The sequence below is a fragment of the Pygocentrus nattereri genome, chromosome 27, assembly GCF_015220715.1.
Source record: "Pygocentrus nattereri isolate fPygNat1 chromosome 27, fPygNat1.pri, whole genome shotgun sequence".
NCBI lineage: Eukaryota > Metazoa > Chordata > Actinopteri > Characiformes > Serrasalmidae > Pygocentrus > Pygocentrus nattereri.
The window spans coordinates 27,639,682-27,667,132 of NC_051237.1; the positions used below are offsets into that span (position 1 = coordinate 27,639,682).

General features: G+C 36.0%; 2 protein-coding genes across 4 annotated transcripts; both read left to right on the forward strand.

Annotated features, from left to right (window-relative positions):
• The first annotated feature begins 5,257 nt into the window (after window positions 1-5,257).
• LOC108442987 (immunoglobulin kappa light chain-like) lies at window positions 5,258-11,231 on the forward strand. 3 transcript variants are annotated; one of them, XM_017723339.2, is made up of 8 exons: window positions 5,258-5,371; window positions 6,111-6,413; window positions 7,314-7,604; window positions 7,983-8,081; window positions 8,232-8,256; window positions 8,352-8,389; window positions 10,953-10,993; window positions 11,084-11,231. In XM_017723339.2, exons 1-8 carry the CDS (start codon window positions 5,329-5,331, stop codon window positions 11,156-11,158), a joined length of 915 nt encoding a protein of 304 aa, XP_017578828.1. In that variant the 5' UTR covers window positions 5,258-5,328; the 3' UTR covers window positions 11,159-11,231. The 3 variants fall into 3 exon arrangements, with proteins under 3 accessions (XP_017578828.1, XP_037391153.1, XP_037391154.1); XM_037535256.1 differs by having other exon boundaries at window positions 6,111-6,332; XM_037535257.1 differs by having other exon boundaries at window positions 5,316-5,371; window positions 6,095-6,413.
• A 72-nt stretch (window positions 11,232-11,303) lies between these two features.
• On the forward strand, window positions 11,304-25,645 carry LOC108442986 (cytotoxic and regulatory T-cell molecule-like). Its single transcript, XM_017723337.2, has 9 exons — window positions 11,304-11,351; window positions 16,111-16,339; window positions 17,949-18,260; window positions 20,235-20,537; window positions 22,780-22,881; window positions 23,015-23,042; window positions 23,903-23,943; window positions 24,751-24,797; window positions 24,898-25,645. The coding sequence occupies exons 2-9, from the start codon at window positions 16,294-16,296 to the stop codon at window positions 24,970-24,972; spliced, it is 954 nt and encodes a 317-aa protein (XP_017578826.1). The 5' UTR covers window positions 11,304-11,351; window positions 16,111-16,293; the 3' UTR covers window positions 24,973-25,645.
• Window positions 25,646-27,451: the final 1,806 nt, after the last annotated feature.

Consider the following 27,451-nt stretch of genomic DNA (forward strand, 5'->3'; position numbering starts at 1 on the left):
ACTCAAGGTACCAAGTCTTTAAAGCAAATGATAACTGTGTCTAACCACTTTCTAAATGATCACTGCAGCCCTGTGCGCAAAACTTTTTACCTACTTTATTTTGTTATAATCTGACTGCAGGCCACAAACAACACTACAGAGGAGAGGAGTATGAGGACCCATTGGAGAAGATCTGAGGTCTGTCAGACCCAGAAACATCACACCGGGAGGTGTGGCCTGTTCAGCTGGTATACAGTGAAAGTGTAAGTGTTATGCAGCATTAATCAGCGTGTGCAGCAGTGGGGAGGTGTCTGCACGCTTGTGTTGGGCAGTCAATCTTTGCATATTACGTTGTAAACATTTGCCTAACTACAATATTCAGCAGTTGTTCAGTGAATAACTCATATTCAGTGAATAGCTGCTGAATGTAGTAGCTGAATGTGCTGAATATAATATCTAGTTATTCAATTCCTTCTATGAAAAACCTCCATAGGATTATTCCATGTCTACTATTAATTATTTGCACTGAAATATTTGAATTGAATTATTGAATATGAATTATGAATTATTCAGTACCTGCTCTGAGTTATTCAGAATCTGCAGTAAATTATTTAGTACTTACTATTAATTACTGAGTGTCTGTTTCAAATTATTAAATATTTCATGTGAATGATTTAGTGTTTACTACACATTTTAGTACCTATTATTTATTGATCAGTAACTACTATGAATTATTCAGAATCTAGAGTAAATTATTTAGTGTTTACTATTAATTATTGAGTGTCTGTTTCAAATGATTCAATATCTAATGTGAATAATTTAATATCTACTATAAGTTTTAGTACCTAGTATTAATTCATGAGTATCTACTATGGATTATTCAGTAACTAATGTGAATTATTTACTGTTTACTATTATTATTGAGTGTCTTCTTCAAATGATTTATTATCTAATGTGAATTATTTAGTATTTACTATCATTTTTAGTAACTACTATAAATGATTCAGAAACTACAGCAAATTATTTGGTGTTAACTTAAGTATTGAGTATCCTCTTCAAATGATTTAATATTTAATGTGAATGATTTATTATCTTCTATAATTTTTTATTATCTACTATAAATGAATGTGTATCTACTATGGATTATTCGGTATCTAGTGTGAATCATTTATAATCTACTGTTAATGATTCAGTATCTACTAGAAATGATTCACTTCTATGAAATTCAATATCACTTTTATCTTGAGTTACAGATAATTTGCTACATTATACATGACATTATAGCCCTAAACTGTAACACATAGATCGCCTTCTCCTCTTCCTGCCCAGTGACGTCCCTGATGTTGAATGAACACCTACAGTGCTGATGTATGAACGCCCTACGTGTAAGACTGCTGGTGTTTCAACAAAGGGGTTTTGCTTCTGCGTGACAGCCTGTGCACCACCTCAAGAGCGATTTTGTTACTGCTCACAAAATGTCACGCCGCTTTTACCATATAGAAGCCGCACTCGTGGGCGTCGTGCATTGCAGGTCATCTGCTTTCCCTCTCGTCTGCATTCGTCTTCACCGCCTATGCGGTTTAGACCAGAGCAAGCGGGTGAGATAAACACCTGGCTGTGTTCTGCAGTTATGGTATGGGTTTGTTTATGGCTGTAAAACCAATCGTGCAGGATGCCACTGTAGAGGAGGTGGAGGCAGTGGCCAAAGTTAGATGTCAGTTTTGACTCTTCACAAAATCAAACCCAGCAGTCGACTGTATAATGTACCTTCTGTGTGTAGTTATTACTTAATACTACACTTACACTTACAGCACTTACACATTGTTAGATACGAAATAATTCATAGTAGAGCATGAATAATTCTAAGCAGATACTGAGTAATTACTAAGAGATAATTTATAGTCAATACTGAATAATTTATAGTAGATACTGAATAATTCAAAGTAGATACTGAATAATTCCTAGTAGATACTGAATAATTCAAAGTGGATACTGAATAATTTATAGTAGATACTGAATAATTCCTAGTAGATATGGAATAATTCATAGTTGTCACTGAATAGTTCATAGTAGATACTAAATATTTTGTAGTAAATTCTGAATAATTACTAGCAGATAATTTGTAGTAGATACTGAATAATTCAAAGTAGATATGGAATAATTCCTAGTAGCTACTGAATCATTTATAGTAAAAACTGAGTGTTTTATAGTAGATCCTGAATAATTTATAGTAAATTCTGAATGATTCATAGTGCTGAGTAATCACTGGCTTCCTGTAGCTGCATCATATTTAAAACCCTGATGCCTACAAAGCCAAAAACAAACCAGCCCCTACAGACTTGATGGCAGTGGTGAAATCTCAAACTGTATCTCGAGCCCTTCGAGCTTCGAGTACAGCTCGGCTTGACCTTCAAGGTGCGTGGAAGACCAGCGTGGAGAATGTTCTCCGTACTGGAGCCCAGGTGGGGGAATGAACTCCCACTGGCTGTCCCAACAGCAGAGTCTCTCACGGTCTTCAAACACAGACTGAAGACTCTTTACACAGCTCTTAAATCAGCACTGAGTGAAGTATTGTAGTGTAGTGTAGTGTATTGTGATGTATTGTGTTGCAGTGTATTATAGTGTAGTGTATTATAGTGTATTATAGTGTATTATAATGTAGTGTAGTGTATTATAGTGTATTGTAGTGTAGTGTAGTGTATTATAGTGTATTGTAGTGTAGTGTAGTGTAGTGTATTGTATTGTAGTGTATTATAGTGTATTATAGTGTAGTGTAGTGTAGTGTAGTGTATTATAGGTAGTGTGTTGTAGTGTGTTGTAGTGTGTTGTAGTGTAGTGTATTATAGTGTAGTGTAGTGTAGTGTATTATAGTGTAGTGTACTGTAGTGTGTTGTAGTGTATTGCACTGTTCTGTGTTCAGCTCTGCTCCTTTTCTCTCTGTATCTACAGTGACTGTGTTTCTATCAGTATCTGAGCTCAGGACCGTCTTTGGCTTAAAATAAGTACTAAACAATGTATTTAGTAGATACTAACTAATTTATAGTAGGTGCTGAACAATTTAAAGTAAAAATATATTATAATACTCAATATTTTATAATACTGTTTAATTAATTGTAGCTACAGATTAATTCATAGTAGCCAATAATTTATTTGTAGGTACTGAATGATTTATAGTAGATGCTAAATAAGCAGAAATAGGTACTGAATAAAATGCAGACGTTACAGCCTAATTCATAATAGACGCTGAATAATTTATAAAGGGTAGTGAATAATTTATAATAGGTACTGAATATTTTAGAGTAATTAAAGAATAGTTCATATCTGCTACTGAATGATTAGCCCTGCGATGGACTGGCAACCTGTCTAGGGTGTTTCCAGCCTTCTGCCCAAGGGAGGATAGGCTCCAGCACCATCCAGAAGAATAAGCAGCATAGATAAGGTTGATAATGTGTGTGTGTACTGAATAATTAGAGTTCAAATGAATAACTGAATAAACTTTCAGCAGTTTCAGGGTTTAAAATGAATTTGTCTAATATCTCCTGTTCATTTCGGAGTTATGGTTAAGTAGAAGCTCCTGTTGTGCTATTTTAGACAGTGAAACCCACTCAGGCTGAGTATGGGTGGGAGAGTTTCCAGTTTTGGTGTTCATCTGGCTTCACTCCAAAACTGGCTCTAAATGCTGATGGAAATATGACAGTAATGGAAAGCTGCAGGTTTCATGCTCACCTTGACTGCTGCATTTGTCCATCAGCGTGTCCAGGTTGGAAAAACATCAGGGCCTAATGGCTCATTCTGCGTCCTGTACATGGAGAAGAAGACACGGTGATGCCAAAATAAACCTGAAGTTTTTATGTGGATGCTCATTTCACAGCCATTCAGTTCAACAGTGTTGAGTTCATTTAACGTGACTTACTCTGAATGACTCTATACGGGCTTTTGTAGAACCTGTTGATGTAACTAGGTTATGTTTTGTGAGTAATATTTCCATCTCAGCTTATTCAGTGACTAAATGAAAAGACAATTTTCTATTTGTATTTTTCAACTTGAGTAATAATATATAGACAATAATATTATTATTACTAGTATTATTATAGTCACTGTATTATTCTGAGACAATGTTACCTCCAGTTGTATTCGATTCCCCTGCCAGGCCATTTTGATGAACTACTCTGCCAAGCAGTCTTAATTTTCTGATTCATTTCTCGTTCATGTTTGTAAACTGTATAAGAGGTTTTGGAGATTCAATGGAAAAAAAAACATTATTGTCTGGGATGCCTTAAAATTCTGAGTTATTTTAAGTTCTTTGAATTAAACCCAGCAGTGGACTGTATAATTTGCCTTATGTGTATAGTTACTACTCAATAAATATAACCTTTTAAACTCTTGGTCTGTAAGCAGGTTTACTCAGGGCCAATTCTGTTCCTCACTCTCGTACCTACAGTATTTACATATTAGTAGATACTAAATAATTCATAATAGATACTGAATAATTCATAGTAGATGCTGAATAATTCATAGTAGATGCTGAATAATTCAAAGTAGATAATGTGTAGTAAATACAGAGTAATTTATAGTAGATGCTGAATAATTTATAGTAAATACTGCATAGTTTATAGTAGATGCTGAATAATTTATAGTAAATACTGCATAATTTATAGTAGATGCTGAATAATTTATAGTAAATACTGCATAATTTATAGTAGATGCTGAATAATGTGTAGTAGATACTGAATAATTTAAAGTAGTTACTCAATAATTCAAAGTAGATACTTAATAATTCCTAGTAAATACAGAATAATTTATATTACTTATAATAGATCCTCAAGAATTCCTAGTAGATACTGAATAATTACTTGTAGATAACTAGTAATTACTAATATTATTATAGCCTATATTATTCAAAGACAATGTCACTTCCATTTGTACTCATTTGCTATCCATGCTTGGCCATTTGAATGAAGTATCCTGCTATAGAGGCTTCATTTTCAGATACATTCGTTGTTCACACTTGTACTCTCTAAAAGAAATTTTGAGTTTTAACTGAAAAAAGTTAATGTCTGGGATGCCTTCAAATTCGGAGCTACTTCAAGTTCAAAACTGATGGAGCATGAAACACATATTCCTGTTTCATTAACTTACCAAGCGAAATTCAGTTGACTCAAGATTGTAAGGCAGTAGAAACGCTGACTTGTTTAAGTTAAAGCAGCTGTTTTTTACTGTATATGTTTGGATAAAGTGGCCTGTTGTACAGCCATCGCTTTTAAAGGGGCGGGTGTTTGTAGGCTGAAGGACACGCCGCTGCTGTTCGGAGGATGAAGGTCACCCTTAAAGCTCTAAAAGACTTTCAACATGTCACGAGGGCTGCTTCTGTTTTACTTGTTTGCCCTAAAAAGTAAGTATATGCATATTTTTCTGATGCGTTAGAATATCAATTTGATCTGTCTTTGAAATGTTTTAAATGTCTGTGAATACTGCGCATTGCACTGCCACTTTTTTTATACATCCATAAATATTCCATATCGCACACCTGTTAACAGAGGTTATCATTTACAGTGCATAGTCACCGGAGGGGACATACACCACTGCATCGCTGCCTGCATAGAATTTATGCGATTTTACTACTTATTTTTGCACTGAACATTATATTATTACTGTTGTTTTAGTAGATTTTGCTATTTATCTTTACTTCTTCTACTTATGCATCTGTGAACAGCATATGGAAATCATTTTGCTGTTCTTTTGTTCTTTGTCCTGCTGCAATAGAAGAGTTTGCTGATTTCCCTTCAGATGAATATGGTGTTCTATCTATCTATCTATCTATCTATCTATCTATCTATCTATCTATCTATCTATCTATCTATCTATCTATCTATCTATCTAGCCACATATTTCATTCAAAATTTTCTCTTAAATGTCATCTTACATAAGGGAAGATATCTAAATAAATAAACATAAAGATAAGACTTTTGATTATCTCTATTATAATTGTCTAGTTACATCTTGCTTTACTTAGCTCAGGTTAACTTTGTATGTTTTTGGCTTTTATTTCTTCTCCTTTCATTTATTTAATCCATCCTGTGTACTATGTGTACTTTTAGTTCAATTTACTGTGAAGGCTTTCTGTTCTGCAGCTGTTTGTCCCATCATCATTCAGTCTCCTGGAGTAGTCAAGGTGCTGCCTGGTGGGACAGCTGTCCTGACGTGTGACCTGGTGGACTTAATGGCACATTGCGATGCAATCTCATGGTACAAATTGCATCCAAGAACCAAACAGCTGAGTGCAACCACAGCCATTAATACTGAGCCAGAGAGGAATGGGCCATGCCTAGGGGTCATCCGTAACATAACTGCAGGTGATTCGGGCACATACTACTGCACTGTTGTGCATACTATTATGTCAATCATTGGCAGCGGCTCCAGGGTCATCGTGAAAGGTACACTTGTGCAACTGTGGATTTGAACGACTATTTTTATTGCACAGTCAAGTCAGGCCAAGTTACTGTAGTCAGAATGTCACTTTATTAAGTATTCAAGGAAACTCCAGCATTTTTCAAGCTGCTCTCTGTTTGGCACATATGTAGTGTTTATTTACCACAGACAGCAATTTCAACATATTTTTCTGTACAGAAGACACACTTCTAATAATCAAAGAAGCAGTGGGCATGTGCTGAAGCTACCATGCAGCAGAGATTAGGCAGAAAAACCATGGAGTGTTCCTTTAAAATTCCCATATGATTTAACCCGAGTGTGGTGTTCCGGTCTGTGGGACTCATTTTCAATGTTTAACAAAAGTAAAAATGATGGGATTTATTATTATTTCAGCCTCAGATTCTTGATCTTTGCTCATTTTCTGTGAGGAACGTATAAAATAACCCATTTTCAGAGCTTCACTCTGTTCACCCCCCCACACATTTATACTACACATGTGGTGCTGGGCTGAACCCACGGGGAGTAAAAGTGTGGAGGTGCTGTGAGTCTCCTGTTAGTGTGTGTGTGTGTGTGTGTGTGTGTGTGTGTGAGGGTGGACAACATGGACAAGCTGCTGATTGGCTACAGCTGCTAAAGGAGAACTCTACGCTGGACACTTGTGATATTTTAAACATCTGGTATTTTTACATGAATTATTGTGGCTGTAGTGATTTAAACAAACAATACAGTGGTGGGTCCACCAGACCACTGAGTAACAAACAAATCAGCACCACACGAGGGTTAAACAGGTAGGTCAGTGTACCAGAAACGGCTGCTCACCAGCTTTATTGATGTGAATAAAGAAAATGTATTGAAATGAAACTGAAATGTGTTAATCACATCACACAACCTGTCTCGACCCCCAGAGCCCAATCCCCAACCTACAGTCACACTGTACGTCCCAGATGAGAGTAACAGCTTGGACGTCTTGCTCCAGTGTCTGGTGATGGGGGTTGTTCCATCTGAAGTCCGTGTTTCTTGGGTCGTAAGTCACACAGTGCTGACCGGGTGGACAGAATCAGGCTGGACAGATGATAGTGATTCGGCTTTAGAGTTCACTCGAGCTCATGTTCTTGTTTCTTCAGAGAGTTGGATGGATAACGTTGAGTGTGTTGTTGAGCTGGACGGCAGGATGATCTCCAAGTCTCTGAAAAGAGGTAGCTAGATATCAAAGCTAAATAAACCCAGAGCAAAATCTACTGTACCTAAAACATCTGTGTTTCAATTACAAGCAGAACTGAGGACACAGATTCTTATAATGAGTATTCTTATACTGTAAATTCTATATATTGTCTTAAATTATTAGTAAAGTGTTTATTTTTACATAAATGGCTGCAACTGTAACAACTGCAATTTCCCCCTGGGATCAATAAAGGAATCTGAATCTGAATCTGAATCTGAATAACATACAATTAGAGGTTCAGGGAACTCGAATGTTAAAGCAGCCCAGAAACTACCTTTCATAAGTTAAAAGAACTGTTTTTTACGCACCGTTACAGGTAGATGTGTTGAATAATGTTTGCTTTCTGAAACAGGTTCAGATTTGAGCTGTACATGGTTGGTGTATTTGGGCTTCGGTACAGCATTTCTCATCATCCTTGCGACTGTCATTGTTGCTGTTTCTTCACTCACAGGTAATGTAAAACATACAGCCACTTAAACCTTATTGCTTTGAAATGACCAAACGTAAGATTTATAAACATTTTCTTAAATTTATAAGTTTTTAATTTATAAAATCTTGTAATCACTTTGACTCACTTTCCTGTTGATTTGTACTTTTTCAGCAAGACGAGACAAACTGACTTTGAGGTTTGTGTTTCATTCTGTAATAATATCAGTTTGTCAAAGTTGCTGTCATTGATTCTTTTATGTGAGATAAATATATGAGTGAATTTTCATTACAGATCTGGTGGTTCGGAATCTCGCTTCAGGCGTCAAAATGGTACAAAATTCTCCTATTATTGACTTCTTTTTACCGATAATAGTTAAGAGCACAACCAGGGATTTAAGGAGAAAAGACAAAGACATAGCTCTGCCTCTCAGTGTCTTTCCAAACACCGAAGAAAGAAGCTTGTTAACATTTTGGTTGCATTTGTGTTTAAAAAAATGTTAATTCGTGTATTGAAAAGGTTTAATTTAGCCAGTCAGAGTGAACAGCAAATCCCTGATTGTAAATTCAAAATGTTGGATAATGCTTTCTTTACAGTTCTTAAAGCTCTAGGTTCTATGTATGAACTGGGTAAGTGTGAGGCACAAATTTCAAACTATTAGGTAAATATTTTAGGTAACACGATGCTAATTTCCAAGACAGTTTGACTAATTTGATGGGAAATGCCAAACAGGTTCTAGATATTAACTGGGTAAGCGTATGTAGTTAGTTTAGGTAAAAAATGGGCGAGTAATTAGACTTACTCTAGTTGAATTATGCTAATTAATCTTAAGCTGATGAAGAAAGTATGTGGAGCAACAAGTTAGCAAATAAACATAATTGCAGTAGATTTCACTGTAATGTCAGACATTTAAGCTGGAAAGGAAAGGAAAGGCCCCAGTAAAACTGTAGTGAGAATTATCGCTTTGTTTCACAGCACAGATTGTTTTATTTCTAGGGAAAAGATAAATAAATACTGTCAAACTCAACCACTAAAAGGGCAATATTAAAAAATCTCAACAAATCCCAGGGCCAGCTGTGTTTATTTTTATTATGGTATTCATTTCCAATTCCCATTTTTCTTAAATGTCTAAACTGTTGTCCACTAAAAAAACATTTTAAATAAAAAATCATTTGTTTTATATAAAACAATAAGCTACATCAGCTACAAATACCTGTTAAACCGCTTTAAATGTCCCCAGGAAGTAGGTTTTTTAAAACTGCCTATTTGCTTGAACTAGACACAGATTATTGCTGGAGAAAGGGGGTTAGAACACACATTATATTGCAGTGCATGCTGGGGACTGTAGTGCAGCTGATAAGAATAGAAAACCAAAACCATTTTGCAGGCCAAATAGGTTCTGTGCCACAGTCCTGGCCTGCGGGTCTTGAGTTTGACACATGGGATGTAAAACTCTTAAATCTTAGTATCGTATTTTCACACCATATAGCTGCCTATTTAGTGGTGTTTATAATATACTTTTCTGCTTAAATATATGAAATTTCTGTGAAATGTAGATAGATAGACGGACAGACAGACTGAGAGATGGACCTGTATTGATCCCGGAGGGAAATTGCAGTGTTTCAGTAGCAAGATATATAATTACATATAAACTATGAAGACAAATACGAAATAGAAATAAATCTAGACATAAGTTAAAGTACAAGAGAAACAAAATAAAGTATAAAAGTATATCTATTTACATATTTACATGGCACATGAAATAATAGTGTGATTAAATCTGTATTTGCCACCTTTGATCCACCAAATAACTATTTAATTATGACAAATTATATTATGTTCTTTATCTGCTTAATAGCTAGAACCTCGTAGCCATTTCAGTGTAATTTAGTAAGACTGTGTTGGTTCCAACACCCATTTTACCCAAATTAGTTACACAATACTTTGGAGTTTGTACGCATTTATCTAGTTAATACCTAGAACCTGTTGAGCATTTCAGCGTAGTTTAATGAAACTGTCTTGGAACTTACCACCACAGTACTCAAAATAATTATCTAGTACTTTGGAGTCTGTACCCATTTACCTATTTAATACCTAGAACCTGTTGGGCATTTCAGGGTAATGCTGATCATTGTGTACCCAAGTGTCTACCCAAAATAATTATCTAGTACTTTGGAGTTTTTGCCAATTTACCTACTTAATACCTAGAACCTGTTGGGCATTTCAGTGTAATTGTAACGCCGGGGAGCGAGGAGGCGGTGTGGAGATAAGCGACGTTTATTAAGGACAAATCCAGGGTCATAGTCTAAACGGTCCAGGGTCATAGAGCCAACACGGATAGAACGAGGGGCAGACGTGACAGACAAATCAGAATCAAACAATCAACACGATCAAACATCAAACAGGTCAAACACAAACAGTATGATCAGAACAAAGACCAGCGACAACTAGTGGCAAACACAGGGCTTAAATAATCACAGGGTAAATGAGGGACCGGCGGGAACACAGATGGAAACAATCAGGGGCGGAGTCACTAAACAAGGGGGCCGGACTACAAAACCAAAACACAGGCACATAGACCAGACTGGGAGGGACCAATCGTGACAGTAATTTAATGAAACTGTCTTGGAAAACACAATCAATTATTTTTCTCAAGATAATTATCTAGTACTTTGGCGTTCACACCTTATACTTACCTGGTGACACTTAATCATACTACAGTGTTTTGCTGATGAGTCTGTTTGAATGCAGTGAAGAGGTTGAATAGATCTGCTATTGTGTTATGGTTTAGTACATTATGTTCTAGATCTTATCTGCTACAGACTCGTTCACGGTAAAGACTTTGAGAAAAGTACACTGAGAGATGATGAACTGATGCATTTCGTCTATCCTCAGGTAAACGAGGAACACACACTGTGGAGGGATCGTGCATAACGGTACGGTGGGAAGATCTACACATGACTAAAGATCTTCAAAGTCAGTGCTACTTGTTTGTGTTAGTTACCTGGTACGTTGTGTGTTTACAGGAAATGCAATATGCAAGTGTGGACCTGATCAGGATCGGACAGGGCAGCAGTACTGTTCTAAGCCGGACTAGTTGAAGTCTTGTTTGTTGTTTTTTCAGTTGTTTATTTAAGGCTTTTGAGAGTGTGAGTAAGTGAGTGGACAAGCATGTGAGATTAAATAAACACTGATTGTGTACTGAAAATGATCGATTAATCTCATGTTTACACTTTTAGTTTTTTCTGAAGCTCTTGCATTGAGGACCATTCTGTACGTACAGAACACACACAGGTGAGCAAAAACACCACCTAGCTTAATAATAACATTAGGTAAAAAAACACAAAGACAGAAGCAGATAGATATAAAGAGGTAACAAAAATGATGAAGCATGTTTAGCCCTCGTGTGGTGTTCGGTTCTGTGGGATCCAATTTCAATGTTTCGCAAAAGAGAAAATGATGTGGTTTATTATTATTTCAGCCTCAGATTCTTGGTCTTTGCTCGTTTTCTGTGAGGAACATATAAAATAACCCATTTTCAGAGCTTCACTCTGTTCACCCCCCACACATTTATACTACACATCAAATGGTGCTGGGCTGAACCCGCTGGGAGTGGATGTGTGGAGGTGCTGTGTCCTTCACTCTGTTCTCCTCCTACATGGCCTGCTGATAGTGTCTGTGTGTGTGTGTGTTTTTGTGTGTGTGTGTGTGTGTGTGTGTGTGTGTGTGTGTGTGTGTGTGGGTGGACAACATGGACAGGCTGCTGACTGGCTACAGCTGCTAAAGGAGAACCCTACACTGGTCACTTGTCATGTTTTAAACATCTGGTATTTTTACATAAATTGTTGTGGCTGTATTGTATTTAAAAACAATATTGTGGTGGGTCCATCAGACCACTGAGTAACACACACACCACCACCACACACTGGTTAAATACAGTCTAAGTGAAACTCAAAGCTAAATCCAAACTAAACAGATTGGAATATCAGGTTTGTTCGGACGTTTGTGTAGTGAATCCAGAATCGTTATGCTTTTTAACAAAGCATATCAGGTCTTATTCTTTACTAAATAAAATCAGTCTAAATCAGAGAACTGTGTTATTAGGTCCTCTGGAAGCAGCTGTTGTACTAAACATGGTGATGTGTATGTGTTGACCAGCTAGTGGTACTTTTGTCAGTTACATATGCTGTTGGTGTCTTTGCTGCACATGACTGTATGTCACACACTGCTTCCTGAAGGCCGACCTGTTTCCCAGCACATACACCAGTCTGTCTGAACCCCAAGGCCAAAAAAAATTTCCTTGTTTTTAAAACAAATTTGATATTTTACGTCTGACTACTGGCAAATATTACAGTACTGACTGTCCCATGCAGAACAGTACTAAACTTTAACCTTACAAAGACTGCTATTGCAAAGAGTGGAATTACATGATTAGTATATCTGAATATCATTTGTTACTGGGAACATGGTCTAATTATTATTTTCCATAAATGAAATGTGTTACAACTGCAGTCATTATGTTGCTGTTCAGATGGACTTTTATTGATATATCTGCAATAGCTCGGTTTCCTTTTTCACTTCATATTGTTATATTTATTATTCAGGTACCCTATAAAAGAAACTTTCTATCTTTTTAAGTTAAGATCTGACAGGTCAACATAAGATTTTTCACAAATTTGTATGACAAAAGCAAATCTGATCTAAATTTAAAAATCTTATCTTAAAAGTCGCTCGCTTGAAGTCGACAATCAACTGCCATGTCTGTTATCTAGCATCTGACTACATGCATACAGCTGAAACATGAATACATCATCAAAGTAATCAAGCTAACATAACATGACTAAAACACCAAAAACTGAATATTGTGTCAGTGCTTTGTGCTTTTTATCAGAGCGTCACCGTCTCCAGTTTCAGTTTCCATTTCCCAAACCCTTTAGCTATGCACTAATGTTATTCCTCCTAGACACAGTTTCAGCTCTGTCTCCTCATTATTCACCACCATCACTGTAAAATTTTATCAACATTAACACATGAAGGTAATAAGAGGGGGTGGTGGAGATCATGTCTGCAGCATCTGGGGGTTTAAAACAATGTTAGAAAAAAAGTTAAAACAATTTCAGCGTTGATAAATTTAGAGTCATTATGCTGGTTATAGTGAATTATGCTACCTGTGAAGTTAAGACACATCTGGAGTTTATCTTAAAGTTAGGACAGTGTTTAGGGGGTTTAGTCTAGTTAGGATGTTTCTGTAATACTGTTTTCTTATCTGGAGTTAATGATGAGATTATGAACTTAAGAGCTGTTGTGCTATAAGCTTCTTATATATGAGCTTCTGTCCTAAATTCAGTCCTAGCTGAAGCTGTCATGGTGACTAAACAGATAAGATAATATTTCAGACTTAAGAAGTTTCTGTAATACGGCCCCTAAAGCATGTTCCTAAAGCGTATATAGCTAATATAGTCTTTGTTTCTCTGGTACTGATGTAAAAATACCTTTGCCTTTGCTTAAGCTAAACCAGCATGTGTGAGAAATGTGGATTTTGTAAAGGGTCGAAAAAACCACACCGTGAGGCAAGTAGCGAGGCGTGGGCGTAAAGTGGCCCCTCTACGCTCAGACTGCGCCACTGCGCTTTCCTGCGTTTGGTTAGAACAAAGCAAGCTGCAGAATGCAGAATCAAAGCAGGATGTCAGAGGTGGTCCGCTTAACGGACAACTGCGCACACCTGGCCTGAATTTACACAACTACACGCATCAGATTTAACGCTCAGAAATGGGCTTGTGAGACATGTGGTTTGACCCCATGACCTTTAAGGGCCTGTATATGAGTCCACATTCTAATGATATTAGGCAGTTTTGTAATCTAAATGCAAAACATGCGTACCGTTGCATGCAAAAGTTTGGGTACCCCCGTTCCAGTTACATTGTCGCTGTCCAAATAAAACCATGTATCTCCATTTTTGTCGATTTTTACTTTTCTTCATCATTTGAACGCAGTGGCCGCCCTTTACATTGTGTGAGAATTTCATGACGAATGGATAAACAGCAAAGCTCTAAAATTACTTGGAATAAAATCTCTTCACATTGACTTATATTAAAAGTAAAGAACGTTTTTAACCTCTCCTGTAAAGCTGCTATTTTTTATTAAGACACCTGTTTTTTTTGTTTTTTTCTAGCAATGATATGTTTGTTGACTTTTTTAAAGTGAAAAGTAATAAACACAACTTTTTTTTAAAAATAACTTTCTGCATTAGTGTATGGTGCGTTTATATTTGATTAGCTTAAGGTAAAATAGTAATTGTGGCATAAGTTAATCAGATATTATCAAATAAAACATTCAGTCATGGCCGGTGCTTTGTATACACCTTGTGTATTATTCAGTCGGTCATTTCAGATTGTTCATAAGCAAATTAAATGAATTAAAATGAACTTTAAATGAATTTAAATTTCAATGTAAGCTTTAAATGAACCCCTACTTTCTGTCTTAGGTGCTGGTGTGACTGTATGAGGCCAAAATTGGAGAAAAAGAAATGTCGAACGTGGGATGTGTGTTTATTTAGCATCGTTAGCTTAAGTGGAATTTAACTTGGACATTCTAGAAAAAGCTTAGATTTGTTGTTTTAAAGTCACCAAGATGCACAATTTAAAGACTCAATGTTGGATTTGGATGCCGTAAAAAGCAATTACTACATTTTTCCTAACTTTTTTAGTTAATCATACTTTTACTACAGTAGAGTTTGAATTAATATTAAAAAATACAAATATACAGTTATGCTGTATTGGGTGTGCAATAACTCAGTATATCTTGATAATTTAATATTAGCTATATGATACGCTTTCTCAAAATATTAGCAGTACTTTGTTGTCTCGAATACATTTTTTTAGTTCTTTAAGTTACATACACTCCAACTTTGAAGTTTAACAATGTATATATATATACATAATATACATAATATACATAACACAAACTATAATCACTGTAAAAGTGTCTCATCAAATCTACTTAAAAAAAAGATTTCTTTATGCGGCAACAAGCAGTTGAACTAGTTTTATTCAACTAAAAATTTTTCTTTGATTGAAAGAATCATTCAAAGTGTTTATATGCAATTTTTACAGTGATGTTGCAGAAACTTGTCCTTTTAAGTCAAAGTAACTGCAACATTATTAATTCATTTTCACCACATTCACATAACTGTAACGCTCATAAGCTGAAATCCTTTAGAAAAAGCCTTCAAAGTTCCACTCTGACTACTGTTTTGAGCAAAACTCCTGAATTGGCTGTAAATTATGTTGTTTTGTTACAACCAAACTGACCACTCAGAGTCACTAAACACACTCTTGCTTACTTTAACCATGTGAAGTGAATCCTAACTGGCATTTAACCTAAACGTGATGTTTTTTATTTAAAAATAACAACTTGTGAAGGAAAAATAGGATCTAATACACAGAAATCAACTCACTGTGAATTCTGGGTAACTGAGTAACTCCATACTCTCTCATTGCTCGTCTTTTTGAGTTTGTTATACTCAGTAAAATAAACGCAGTTGAAGTTTCACCCATACAGTACAAACCTGCCTGGATTGATTGATAAATATAAGTAGTCATTCATTTGAGATTTAAGAATTTGATATTCAACAAGAACACACTAAAAATGATGGTTCTTCAAGTGTTCTTTAGTAAAGATAATGATTCTACAGAACCACGAACACTCAAACAAGCACATTCGTGATTAAATGGTTGCTTGCAGGTTCTTTAGATTGGTGGAGAATGTGCTGCATAGAACCTTTTTGAGCATGGTTCTTCTATACAGCACCAAAAAGGGCTCTTCTAATATTACAAGCTCGACACTGTAACAACAGAAGAACCCTTTTAAAAAAGGTTCCGTATAAAATCATCTCCAGCATATTCTGCATCAATCTAAAGAACGCGTCCTCGATGCATAGAACCCTTAATCAAAAGGGTTCTCTGAGTGGTGATTGTTCTATATAGGGCCATCTTCTTTACTAAAGAACCAGTCTTTTTTAAAAGTGATAGCTAAGATGACTCCTTTATTTCAGATTTTCTGCTGTTGGACTCGCCCGATGTTGGACTCTTAGTTTCTGTTTATCAGCCCTCAGTGATGGAAACTGTCCAGCCGACTCTTCAGTCGTGGGTCGGCCTCCTGCACAAACAGTGATGCTGCAGTTCTAGATTTTTGAGATAAGACAGACTCGCACCTCCGTCTCTTTGACGCGCTCAGCATGGGACCCTGGCTGCTGCTCCTCTGTTGTGCTTGGACTTTGAAATGTAAGTCTTCAGTCTTCTTGCCTACATTTTCACATTTTCAATATTCTAAACCATTTCATAATTTCTTCATGAAGCTGCTAAGAAAAAGTACGACACAAAACAACCTTACATTTTTTTACCTACAATAAGAATATCTTTTTTATTTTTAGTCTACTTCTCCTTTAGGTTATAGGTCTTTTTCATTTTTTCCCCAGTCACTGTGTGTAAAGATTAGTTATAGTTACTTTTAAATTGAACCTCAAAATAATAATAATACTAATAATCATTTTCAAGGAAAACTGCAATTTGTATTGCTTTTACGTTTACTAATGTAGAACAGCGTGTCCAGTTGCATTGTGCTCTGTGCCTGTAAAAGGCTATGAACATTATTTCATATTAGCACTATATAGTTATTACTGTCTTTTGGCTCATGATTTCAAGTCTGGATTTCCTAGATATAAAAGTAATTTTAAACTGTAAAAAACTGTAATTTTACTACAAAGATTAATGCACTTGGACTTTGAAAAGTAAGCTTTTAGTATTTGTTTCCTGCATTTTCTCACCAAATACTCTAAAACACAGTTTTCTCATATTTTAATGAAGCTGCTAGGAACAAATATGACATAAAAATGATTAATAATTAAGCAATAGCTGCAATAAGAATATCGCTTTTTGTTTTTAGTCTAGTTCTCCTTTAGGATCATTTTTCCCTAGTCCATGTGTGTAAAGATTAGTTATAGTAATGTTTTAATTCACCATAATAATAATAATAATAATAATAATAATAATAATTTACAAACAACATTGCAATATGTATATGATGTATATATATTTCTTTTAAGTTTACTAATGTAGTAGCAGCGTGTCCAGTTGCATTGTGCTCTATTTTTGTAAAAGACTATGAACATTATTTCATATTAGCACTATATAGTTATTACTGTCTTTTGGCTCATAATTTCAAGTCCAAATATCCTAGAAATAAAAGTACTGTGATTAAAACTACAAATATTACTGCATGTGCGCTTGAAAAGTATGTCTTTAGTTTTTATTACTGCATATTCTCACCAAATATTCATAACCACAGTTTTCAAATTTTTTCATGAAGCTGCTAAAACAAAATATGACATAAAAATATTAATAATTATGCAATAGCTGCAATAAGAATATCTCTCTTTTTAAATAGTCTAAAAATAGTCTATTTTTTCTTTAGGTATTATAATAATAATAATAATAATAATAATAAATTCTGAACAAAATACAAGCCAGAAGTACAATTGTTTTTATTCGTCATACACTTTTCTCTAGGTATTTTATTGGTACTGTGATATTGATCATTGTTTATGCTGCTGTGTTTTTGAGGTGTATTTATGTATTTTTAACGGCTTAAACGTATTTCCAGTTTGATCAACATCGCCACAGTGTGTAGATGTGAGTGGTGGCTTAAATGTTTTTTTCCTTATAACTATTCTGCTGGTTTTCTTTGATGTGCGCTAAGTCTTTGTGCCACCGTAGGAATGAGGAATACATTCAAATTTTCAAATTCAAAAGCCCTTTGTCCCGAGCTGACATTATACAGGGCTGTTGCTCTTTCTAGCCGCCTTAATAAATAAATAACTACAATTTTTTGCAGCATCTCTCTCGTCTGTGCTGTGGCAGACTCCTGGGACTGTGTGGGTCCCTGTTGGAGAAGCGTTTACATTACAGTGCATACACGAGATGAAGGTTCAGTACTGCTATTCAACTACAAGCTGGCATAAAGTCAGTAAAAGAACTGGACGGCTGAATGAGATCAGACCTGAGCTCAACATGAAACAAACTGACACTAAAGTTTGCACTCTGACCATCCCTAACGCCACCCTGCAGGACTCGGGCATGTACCACTGCACCGGTTTATATAATAAAATAGTTCTGGTTGGAAATGGCACCAGAGTCATCGTCACCGGTGAGTTGAACAAATCTGTTGTATCTAATCATCACGTTACATTTTACACATTGAGGCATTTTTATCTGAACAAACACATTTTAATCAGAGTTTTAGTGTTAAAATGTAAATCAGCACGAATGAAAAGTTCCCTCAATAGCTTGATGGCTTAACAGCTTCCAGCCATACATGACAAGATAATGCAGGTTTATTAATATAGTGCATCTCAGAGGCGTAAAATATGAAGTAATTCCATGTAGAACCAGTGTGGATGGGTTCTGTACTGTATCTAGCATCACCTTAAGCTGGAAACAGTAGCAGAGCTGTTGGAGAACGTTGCATTTACAACATATCAGAGTTTCTAAAAGTACTTTTCCTGCTTTGTTCTGCGCCCAGTGGAAGTGTACATTCTATAAAAGGTGGTTCTTTGGTAAAGGCAATGGTTCTATATAGAACTATGAGCTTTATATAGAACCATTCCATGCTTCTTTGCATGGTGAAAAGGTTCTTCAGATTGATGGAAAATGTGTTGTAAATGATTCAATATAGAACCAAAAGGGTTCTATTGTTACAAGACTGAACTTGTAACAGTAGCAGAACCCTTTGCAGAGCTATACAGAACCATTTTTCAAAAAGGTTCTATGCAGAACAATCTACAACACGTTCTCTATCAATCTGAAGAACCATTTCACCAGGCAAAGAATGGTTTAAGCAGGGAACGGCTCTGTGTAGAGCTCATGGTTCTAAATTCCCTTTACTAAAGAAACTTTGATGAGATTTTAAAGTTCTAGTTAAAGTTTTAATTTTAAAGTTAGTTTTTAAGGCTCTAAATGACCTTAAAGCACGGCTTTCATCGCAGAGTGTCTGTTTGTGATCTTAGACCTGCAGATACTGACCTTCTGAACACCTTCTGTAAATAGAGAAAACGTGGAGAGACTGGTTCAGTTATTCTGCTGTAAACTGTGGAGCTCGGTTTCTTTAGCCAGTCAAGTCACTCAGTGCTCACTTTCAATAAACACTTAAAAACGTCTCTTTAACTCAGCGTTTCATTCAAACTCCACGCCTCGTGGTTTTTATCTTTTAATTCATTTTCTTATATGATTCTAAATTACTATTTATCATTTATTGTGGTACTGTTAGGCTTTATCGAGCGCCACTTTGATCTGCCACTGGCATGAAAAGTGCTATATAAATAAATATTATTATTATTATTATTAAGAGTGTACATATGCCTTCAATTGGCATCATATCTAACCTTGGAAGCTTGCATTTCACAAAGAAATGGATGTGTTGGTGTTCATTTCTCCGTCACTTGAGCTGCTCATTACACTGTGGCAATTTCACGGCTAGTGGACCAACAGAAATGCTCCAGAAAGCTCTTTACATTAACATACATTAAAAGTTTGGTGTTCTCCTGTAGTTATTTACTATTTTGGTGATACATATTTTTCTTTGGACAGCGACAGTTTATATTTCTCTGTATTATTATTATATATTATTATATATTATACTAGTTAACATCATTTTTATGGTATTTTCATGGTTTATTTATCGCTGCTGTCGGAACAAAAACCTCATATCTCCAAAATGTTAATTTTACAGGAGAGGGAAAAAACCTACTTTACTTTTAATGGAAGTCAATGGAACAGGATTTTTTTCCAGGTCATTTTGGGCCGTTTCTTTTGGTCCATTCATCATGAAATTTAAACACAATGTAAAGAGCAACAGGTATTTTCGCTAAGATGATAAAAACTGAAAAACGAGGTTATTCCGACATCAGTGATATAGTAAATTATCGACGTGCTGCACAGTAAAGAAGTGGCTCGTCAGATCTAAAAATGACTTCATGTGGTAACAAGCAGCTGAGCTGAACTTCTGACACTGATTGAGAGAATCGTTCAAAGCATTTATTTCGGTTGAATAAACTGACCTGATGAGCCATTTGTACCGTGTGTGTTTGGTCCACAAGAGCACTAACACTACCATGTGCTGTAGATCCTGGTCCACTGAGTCCCTCCATCATCATGTATTCTCCTCTGGACGTGTCCGGCCCCATCGTCCCCCTGCAGTGTTTGGTTATGGGAGCTGTTCCCTCTCAGGTTCAGGTCGTCTGGATCATTGACCACAGTGAGCGCTCGGGATGGACGGAGTCGAGCTGGACAGACAACAGTGACACGGCCGTGGAGCACACTCGAGCTCACATCACGCTTTCTGAGGACCAGTGGACAGAAGCAGCCCGGATTGAGTGCCTCGTCAAGTTTGATGGCACAAATATCTCGAAATCTCTGGTACCTGGAGGTAAGACCACCTGACCTGCTCACATACTGTATGTCTACTGTAAATATAATATATCGCTGTTGTTGGGACCAAAACAAACCATGTATCTCCATTTTTGTTGTTTAATTTTTTTTTTATTTACAAAATTTTAAAATGCCTGTTGTTCTTTATATTGTATGTAAATTTCATGATGAATGAACTAAAGGAAACGACTCAGAATGACTTGTAAAAATTCTGGTTCCATTGACTTCCATTAAAAGTAAAGTAGGTTTTTTCCTTCTACTGTAAAGTGACCATTGTGGAGATACGAGGTTTTGTTCCGACAACAGTGACATATTAATTTAATAAGTAGTCATTTATGTACAGTCTTATGCAAAAGTTTGAACACCCCAGGTAAAATTTAATTATGTTTATTTTATAAGTAAAAATATGACATTCTGGTCATTTTAATGCACAATTTCTATTTGTTCGCTAAGTTTAATATGTTGTTAAAAATTTAAACATAGAATATAAAAAATGTGCCAGAACTTTCGCACAGGCCATATTTTTGATTAGATTTTTTCCAAATATTAAATTCAGCAAATTAACAGTAAAGGGGACTTAAAATGTGCAGAGGTGTGTCTCTGTAGATGATATTTTAAATGATTTTCTCTTAAAAAAAACAAAAAAACATGTAATTTGACTTGGAGGCACCAAAATTCAGCAAACGACTGTGTAAATGTGTTCATTTAACCATTGACAAGTCTCTCCTCATGGCTGCCCAGTATTGTTTGTAATTATCGAATCAAATCAAATCTTTATTGTCACATCATATTTACACAGGCGCGATGGTGATTGAAAATTTTAGGTGGGCAGCCCCCTTGTAGTATGTAGAAAAGAAACTATATATATATATATATATATATATATATATATATATATATTCTGTAGCTGGAAGAAAACCTTGTATCTCCAATAAAGTAACTTTACAGGAGAAGGAAAAAACATACTTTACTTTTAATGGAAGTCAATGGAACCAGAATTTTTTCCACATAATTTTGGGCCGTTTCTTGTGGTCCATTCATCATGAAATGTGCACACAAGGACAACTGGTACTTCCAAATAATTAAAAAAACTGAAAAATGGCAAAACTTGAGATACAAGGTTTTCTTCCGACAGCAGCGATATGTATGCATTAAATATACATTAGACTCTAAATATCTCACTGCTGAAGGAAGAAAACTTTGTAAAAACTCCATTTTTTTTTTTTGGACAAAACTTGAAATTTGTTGTTCTTTACATTGTATGTAAATTTCATGATCAAAGGACTAAAAAATGTCTGGTTCCATTGACTTCCATTAAAAGTAAAGTAGGTTTTTTTGCTTCTCCTGTAAAGTGACCGTTGTGGGGATACGAGGTTTGGTTCCAATAACAGTGATATATACAATAATTATCATCCAGTATCACCTGGTTTGGCTTGTTAGTACTTCATTAAATTAAATCAGGTGTGCCGATGACAGAATTTAGCTGAAAAGAAATATTCAACTAAATTTTGTTCTTCTAACTAGCACACAGGTTATCAACTACTTTTTGGAAGACAAGACATTTTTTGTTACATTTTACTGTATTTGTGTTTATTTACATTTATTATATTAATCATAAATGATGTTTCTACAAGCACAAGCCAACTTATTGCTAAGATGAGTGGTATTAAATAATGTGCTTAGGTGTCTAAGACTTTTGCACAGTACTGTGTATGTTGAGAGACACGGTCTGTAGCGTTCAGACACAGCAGAGTCATGCTTTGATGTTGAATGTGCCTCTATGCCTTTTTTTTGGAAATCAATCAATCAATCAATCAATGAACCTTTATTTTGACTCGGAAGTACATTGAGGGCAACCCTCAATTTCAATGTAGCCGAGCATTTACAAAAACAGGGATTGACATGACGAAGAAAATAATAACCAAATTTAATCATTTTAAATGAAAAGAAAATTTAAAATAACAGTGAATAAAAGATAAAAATAGAAAAAATTAAACTTGAGGTTTAAATGATAAGAGAATCAGATCAAAAGAAGACGAGAGATTAATAAAGTAATAACACAATAATACAAATTAAAAAGTAATGATACAAAACTATTAAAATAAAATGAGAGAAAAAAAATCAACTGTCTGAATAAATAAATTATGTACTCTATATTTATTTATTTGGTTGTTTGGTTGTTTATGTATGTATTCTGCCGTTTCATTAAATCATTTCCATTATTTTGTTTTCCCTGCCAGGTAACACTGCCGGCGTGTGCTCCTGGCTGCTGTACCTGGGCTTTGGGGCTGTGTTCCTCACCGTCGCTGTCACCGCCACTGTCGCTCTTTGTTTACGCAGAGGTGAACATAAACGCTTGCATTTCACAAATTAAGCATGAAAATGAAACTAGGAGAACGAATCAGGAGTAAGACTGTGAGATAATGTTTCATAACATGGTTTATAAATGACTTCTCTTTTTTCCTTTTCTCACAGAGAGGCGGAAGGACACTGCAGCTAAAGGGTTTGTAGCTCCTTTACTCCAGACTATCATAATGAGGCGTTATGACTGAAGTGCTTAATAGGCCTGAGAGGAAATCCAGCGTGTTTTCAAAATTTCTGCATCACTTCATGTGTCTGAGATATAATCATAGATTCAGAGGGTTTGGTGTGAAACGGTCCAGCCGTCTTTACAGTGGTGGTGATGGGAACCAGGCGTCGCCATGACTACAACACAGATATAGACACTTTATTTACCATCCAGAACCACCAGAGAACCTACACGGATTTTACCTGCACAGGTGAAATAGTGATAAATCTGGAAAAATAGGTTTTGCTTGCCTCACAATGTCCTCCTTATACCTCTCCATTATACATATACATTATAAAAATGGGTTTTAGTCCAAAATCTTCTTAAAACTATCCTAAAACAATGTTTACAGTGCAAATGTAGCCCTTTATTTACTATGCAAAACCACTCAGTGCCTTCTGGGTTTTATATGGAATGTTGATGATGCTAAAATAATGGAAATCAAAAAATCTGTGTGGACTATTTTGCCTTCTAACATACTGTATATATCCCTCTGCCATGAACAGATTAAAATAAGACATTTAAAGATAAACGGCATCAAAAAACGTGTCATAAAACAGCGTCTCAGTCTTCAGGCAGTGAATTCATAACCATTTCATGTAGTAACCTTCTGTGAGGGACGTCTGGTTCCTATCACCACCACTGTGAGCAGTTCTGACTTGGTAAATTTCACTAGAGCGTTTCACACCAAACCGCTCTGAATGCCTCTGTTTACATCTTAATCATGTTAATTTAGCAGGAATTGGAGGAATTGTTGAAAAACCACTTTTAACACAATATATATGCCATTTCAGGTACTGTGGCAGGAATACTCACAGCAAACAACAGAAACATGGTAATAACTTTCCCTACACACTTTATACTCTCATGATTTGTGTGTGTGTATATACATATAAATATATTTCGCTGTTGTCGGAAGAAAACTCGTATCTCCATAACCTGAAAATGCATGTTGGCCTTTATGTTGTATGTAAATTTCATGAAGGAAGGACGATAATAAATGGCCAAAAAAGACGGAAAAAAATTCTGGTTCCATTGACTTACATTAAAAGTAGAGTAGGTTTTTTTCCTTCTCCTGTAAAGTTAATATTTTGGAGATATGAGGTTTTGTTCTGACAGCAGCGACATATATATATATATATATCTTCTTCTTCTTTCGGCTGCTCCCTTTAGGGGTCGCCACAGCAGATCATCTCCTCTACTTTCACACCAACCATCTCCATGTCCACCTTCACTACATCCATAAACCTTCTCTGAGTTCTACCTCTTCTCCTTCTGCCCGGCAGCTCCATCTCCAACATTCTTTGCCCAATATATCCACTATTCCTCCTCAACACATGTCCAAACCATCTCAACCTGGCCTCTCTGGCTTTATCTCCAAACTGCTCCACCTTCACCGTCCCTCTGATCTGCTCATTTCTAATCTTGTCCATCCTGGTCACTCCCAACGAAAATCTCAGCATCTTCATCTCCGCCACCTCCAGCTCAGCCTCCTGTCTTTTAGACAGAGCCACAGTCTCCAAACCATCCATCATAGCAGGACGCACTGCTGTCTTGTAAACCTTCCCTTTCACTCTTGCTGCTATCCTTCTGTCACACATCAGCCCTGTATATAAAGCCCTGTCTTTTGTACCCACCACAGGGAAGAGAGACACACTCAGGCCAGCTACAGAGAGACCACCCAGGACAGTGAGTGGACAAAATTTACACTATCTGCATATAATATACAGCAATATACAATATACACTCAGCATTTTGAAGTTACTAATACTCCTATCTCGTCTTGCAGGAAGTGGAGTACTCCTGTTTGAACCCCGACAGCTTAAACCAGCATCTAAACTCAGCTCAGACAGAATTACAGTGACAAAGCCGTAACTGTAGGTTGTTTCTAGATACGCAGTAAACACGGTGACAGTGGCAATCAAGTTCTTATGTAGCAAAACTGGGATGCCGTCTTTTAAAGTGAAACTACATTTAATCTAATCCATGCATAGTTCTTCTCACGCTGAGATTCTTGTTTCTAGACATTGACTGACTTGTTTAAAATGATTTCATCGAGTAAAATCTCACAATATCAGCAGATAATTTTGCTTGTGTTACAACCGCCGGCTGTAGTTACTTTTCTGTCTTTCTGGGGCCGTTTTCTGTTTTCCCATGATGTGCAGGTCTGTGATTGACCTCAGGGGGGTGCACTTGGGGAGACTTTCAGAGCCAGAGAACTTGTGGAGAGGAGAAGGTCCGCTCTGCAATGTCTTCCTGTTTTCTCAGACGCTAGAGGGCGCTCCCGAGCCAGTCCAGAATGAGTGGGTTGATATGGAGCATCTGAGTAAAATCATTTTTAATGTAAAAGAATGGAATCATTTCCTGACACAGAGCAGCACAAAGCATTTTAAAACCACTGTTATATTTTTAGAGCTTTTAAATTGCGCAGACAGCCAATGAGCTGCTCCGCTCGCCCATCAATCATCACGCTCCAGCAGTAAACCCCGCCTCCTGCTGCCCAAAACCTGTTTGCTGTAAAAAAAAAAAAAAAAAAAGGAAACGTACAGGTGAGTTTTCTTAGCTTTTTGTTAGTGAAATACATCCTTCTACTTTCTAAAATTAAATACATTTTAAAAAAAGATTAGAAACAATTTTAACTTTTCAATTTTAGCCGTTGAGCACCATTCCCACCCGTTCATTGAGGACTTCCTCTCTGACGCCTTCTGTTGTTTAAGAGTCCTGTTTTTGATATAATAGGGGAAATAAGAAGAGGCCAGGCTCCACCTCTTGGTTAATTTTCTGCATTTTTGTTTTGTTTTGCTTTCAGGTTTGTTTTTTTTTTTTTGGTGATAATTAGTGCTTTTGCTTGTTATTTTGTCTTACGCTCTTGCCTGAAGCCATCACCCACCTTGCGTTATAGCGAGGTAACTTTAGTGAGGTACTTTGACTAAATACTAAATAATTTGACTAGATTTAAGATTTTTCTCTCAACATGATTTGCTTGTGCTGTCAAGTTATGAATGTGAAGCATCTGTTTCCCACTCATGGGCGAGGAACAGAAACACCTTATTGTTGTATTTAGTTTGCTGCATGTTCTTTACTATATGTATGTTATGTACTATTATATATACTATTCTTTATTATTATTCATGTTTGTCTGTATCTGACATATTTAACTTTCTCATGCATATTCACATAAAAATTCAAATTTTCATGCAAACCAATAAACAAAGAAATTAACATTAAAAAGTGGATCTTAAAACAAGCATCAAAATGAAATTTCAGCAAACACAACAAACACTGAGCTCAACAGCACACCTGGGAGCAGCGCAGCGGCATTGCCACTTCATTTAGTCTTTTCCCTGCAGCTACAGCAGCGTGAGGGGAAGGTTGACCCCTGAACAAGGTGGGTGGTTTATGTTGTTTGAAAGTGAACAGAATTAGGTTTAATATTAAGTTATTTTAATGACTTAATCACATTTATCATGATTAAACTGGTCTATTTCTGTCTATAATGTCTGTTTCAACTAAAAATTACACATGAGTAAATTCATAACAATAAAGATGTGTGTGTGTGTGTAATATATATATATATATATGAGATACAGATATATATATTATATATTATTATTCATATATTATAAAACTTTACTTTAAATGTAAGTCAATGGAACCATATATATATATATATATATATATATATGTATATATATATATATATATATATATATATATATATATATCGTATCTCCATTTTCCATTTTTTTGTGATAATTTAAAAATTCCTGCTTCCTTTTATGTTATGTGTAAATGTCATGATGAGTCAGCAAAAAGAAATAACTTGGGGGGGGGGGATTCTGGTTCCATTGACTTACATTAAAAGTAAAGTAGGTTTTTCCTTCCCCTGTAAAGTTACAATTTGGAGATACGAGGTTTGGTTCTGCAAGTAGCAATGCATATATATTAAACTAATAAGCTAAACCACGTATTGGATGATAATTATTGTGTGTACAACTTAACAGGAGATAAATGTATCCACACATACATACTACTGGCAGAGACAGACAGACAGACAGACAGACAGACAGACAGACAGACAGATAGACAGATAGATATCACAGTGTATCTCACAGCCAGCCGTGTGATAAGAATACATCTTTCTTTCAAACGTCTGAACACCTCGCCTGTTTAACGCCGGGGAGCGAGGAGGCGGACGCATATGCGGAGATAAGCGACTTTTATTAAGGGCGAATCCAGGGTCGTGGTCGATACAGTCCAGGATCATAGAGCCAATGCGAACAGATCAGGGTGCAGACGTGAGAAACACAGAAACACAGAAACACAGAAACACAGAAACACAG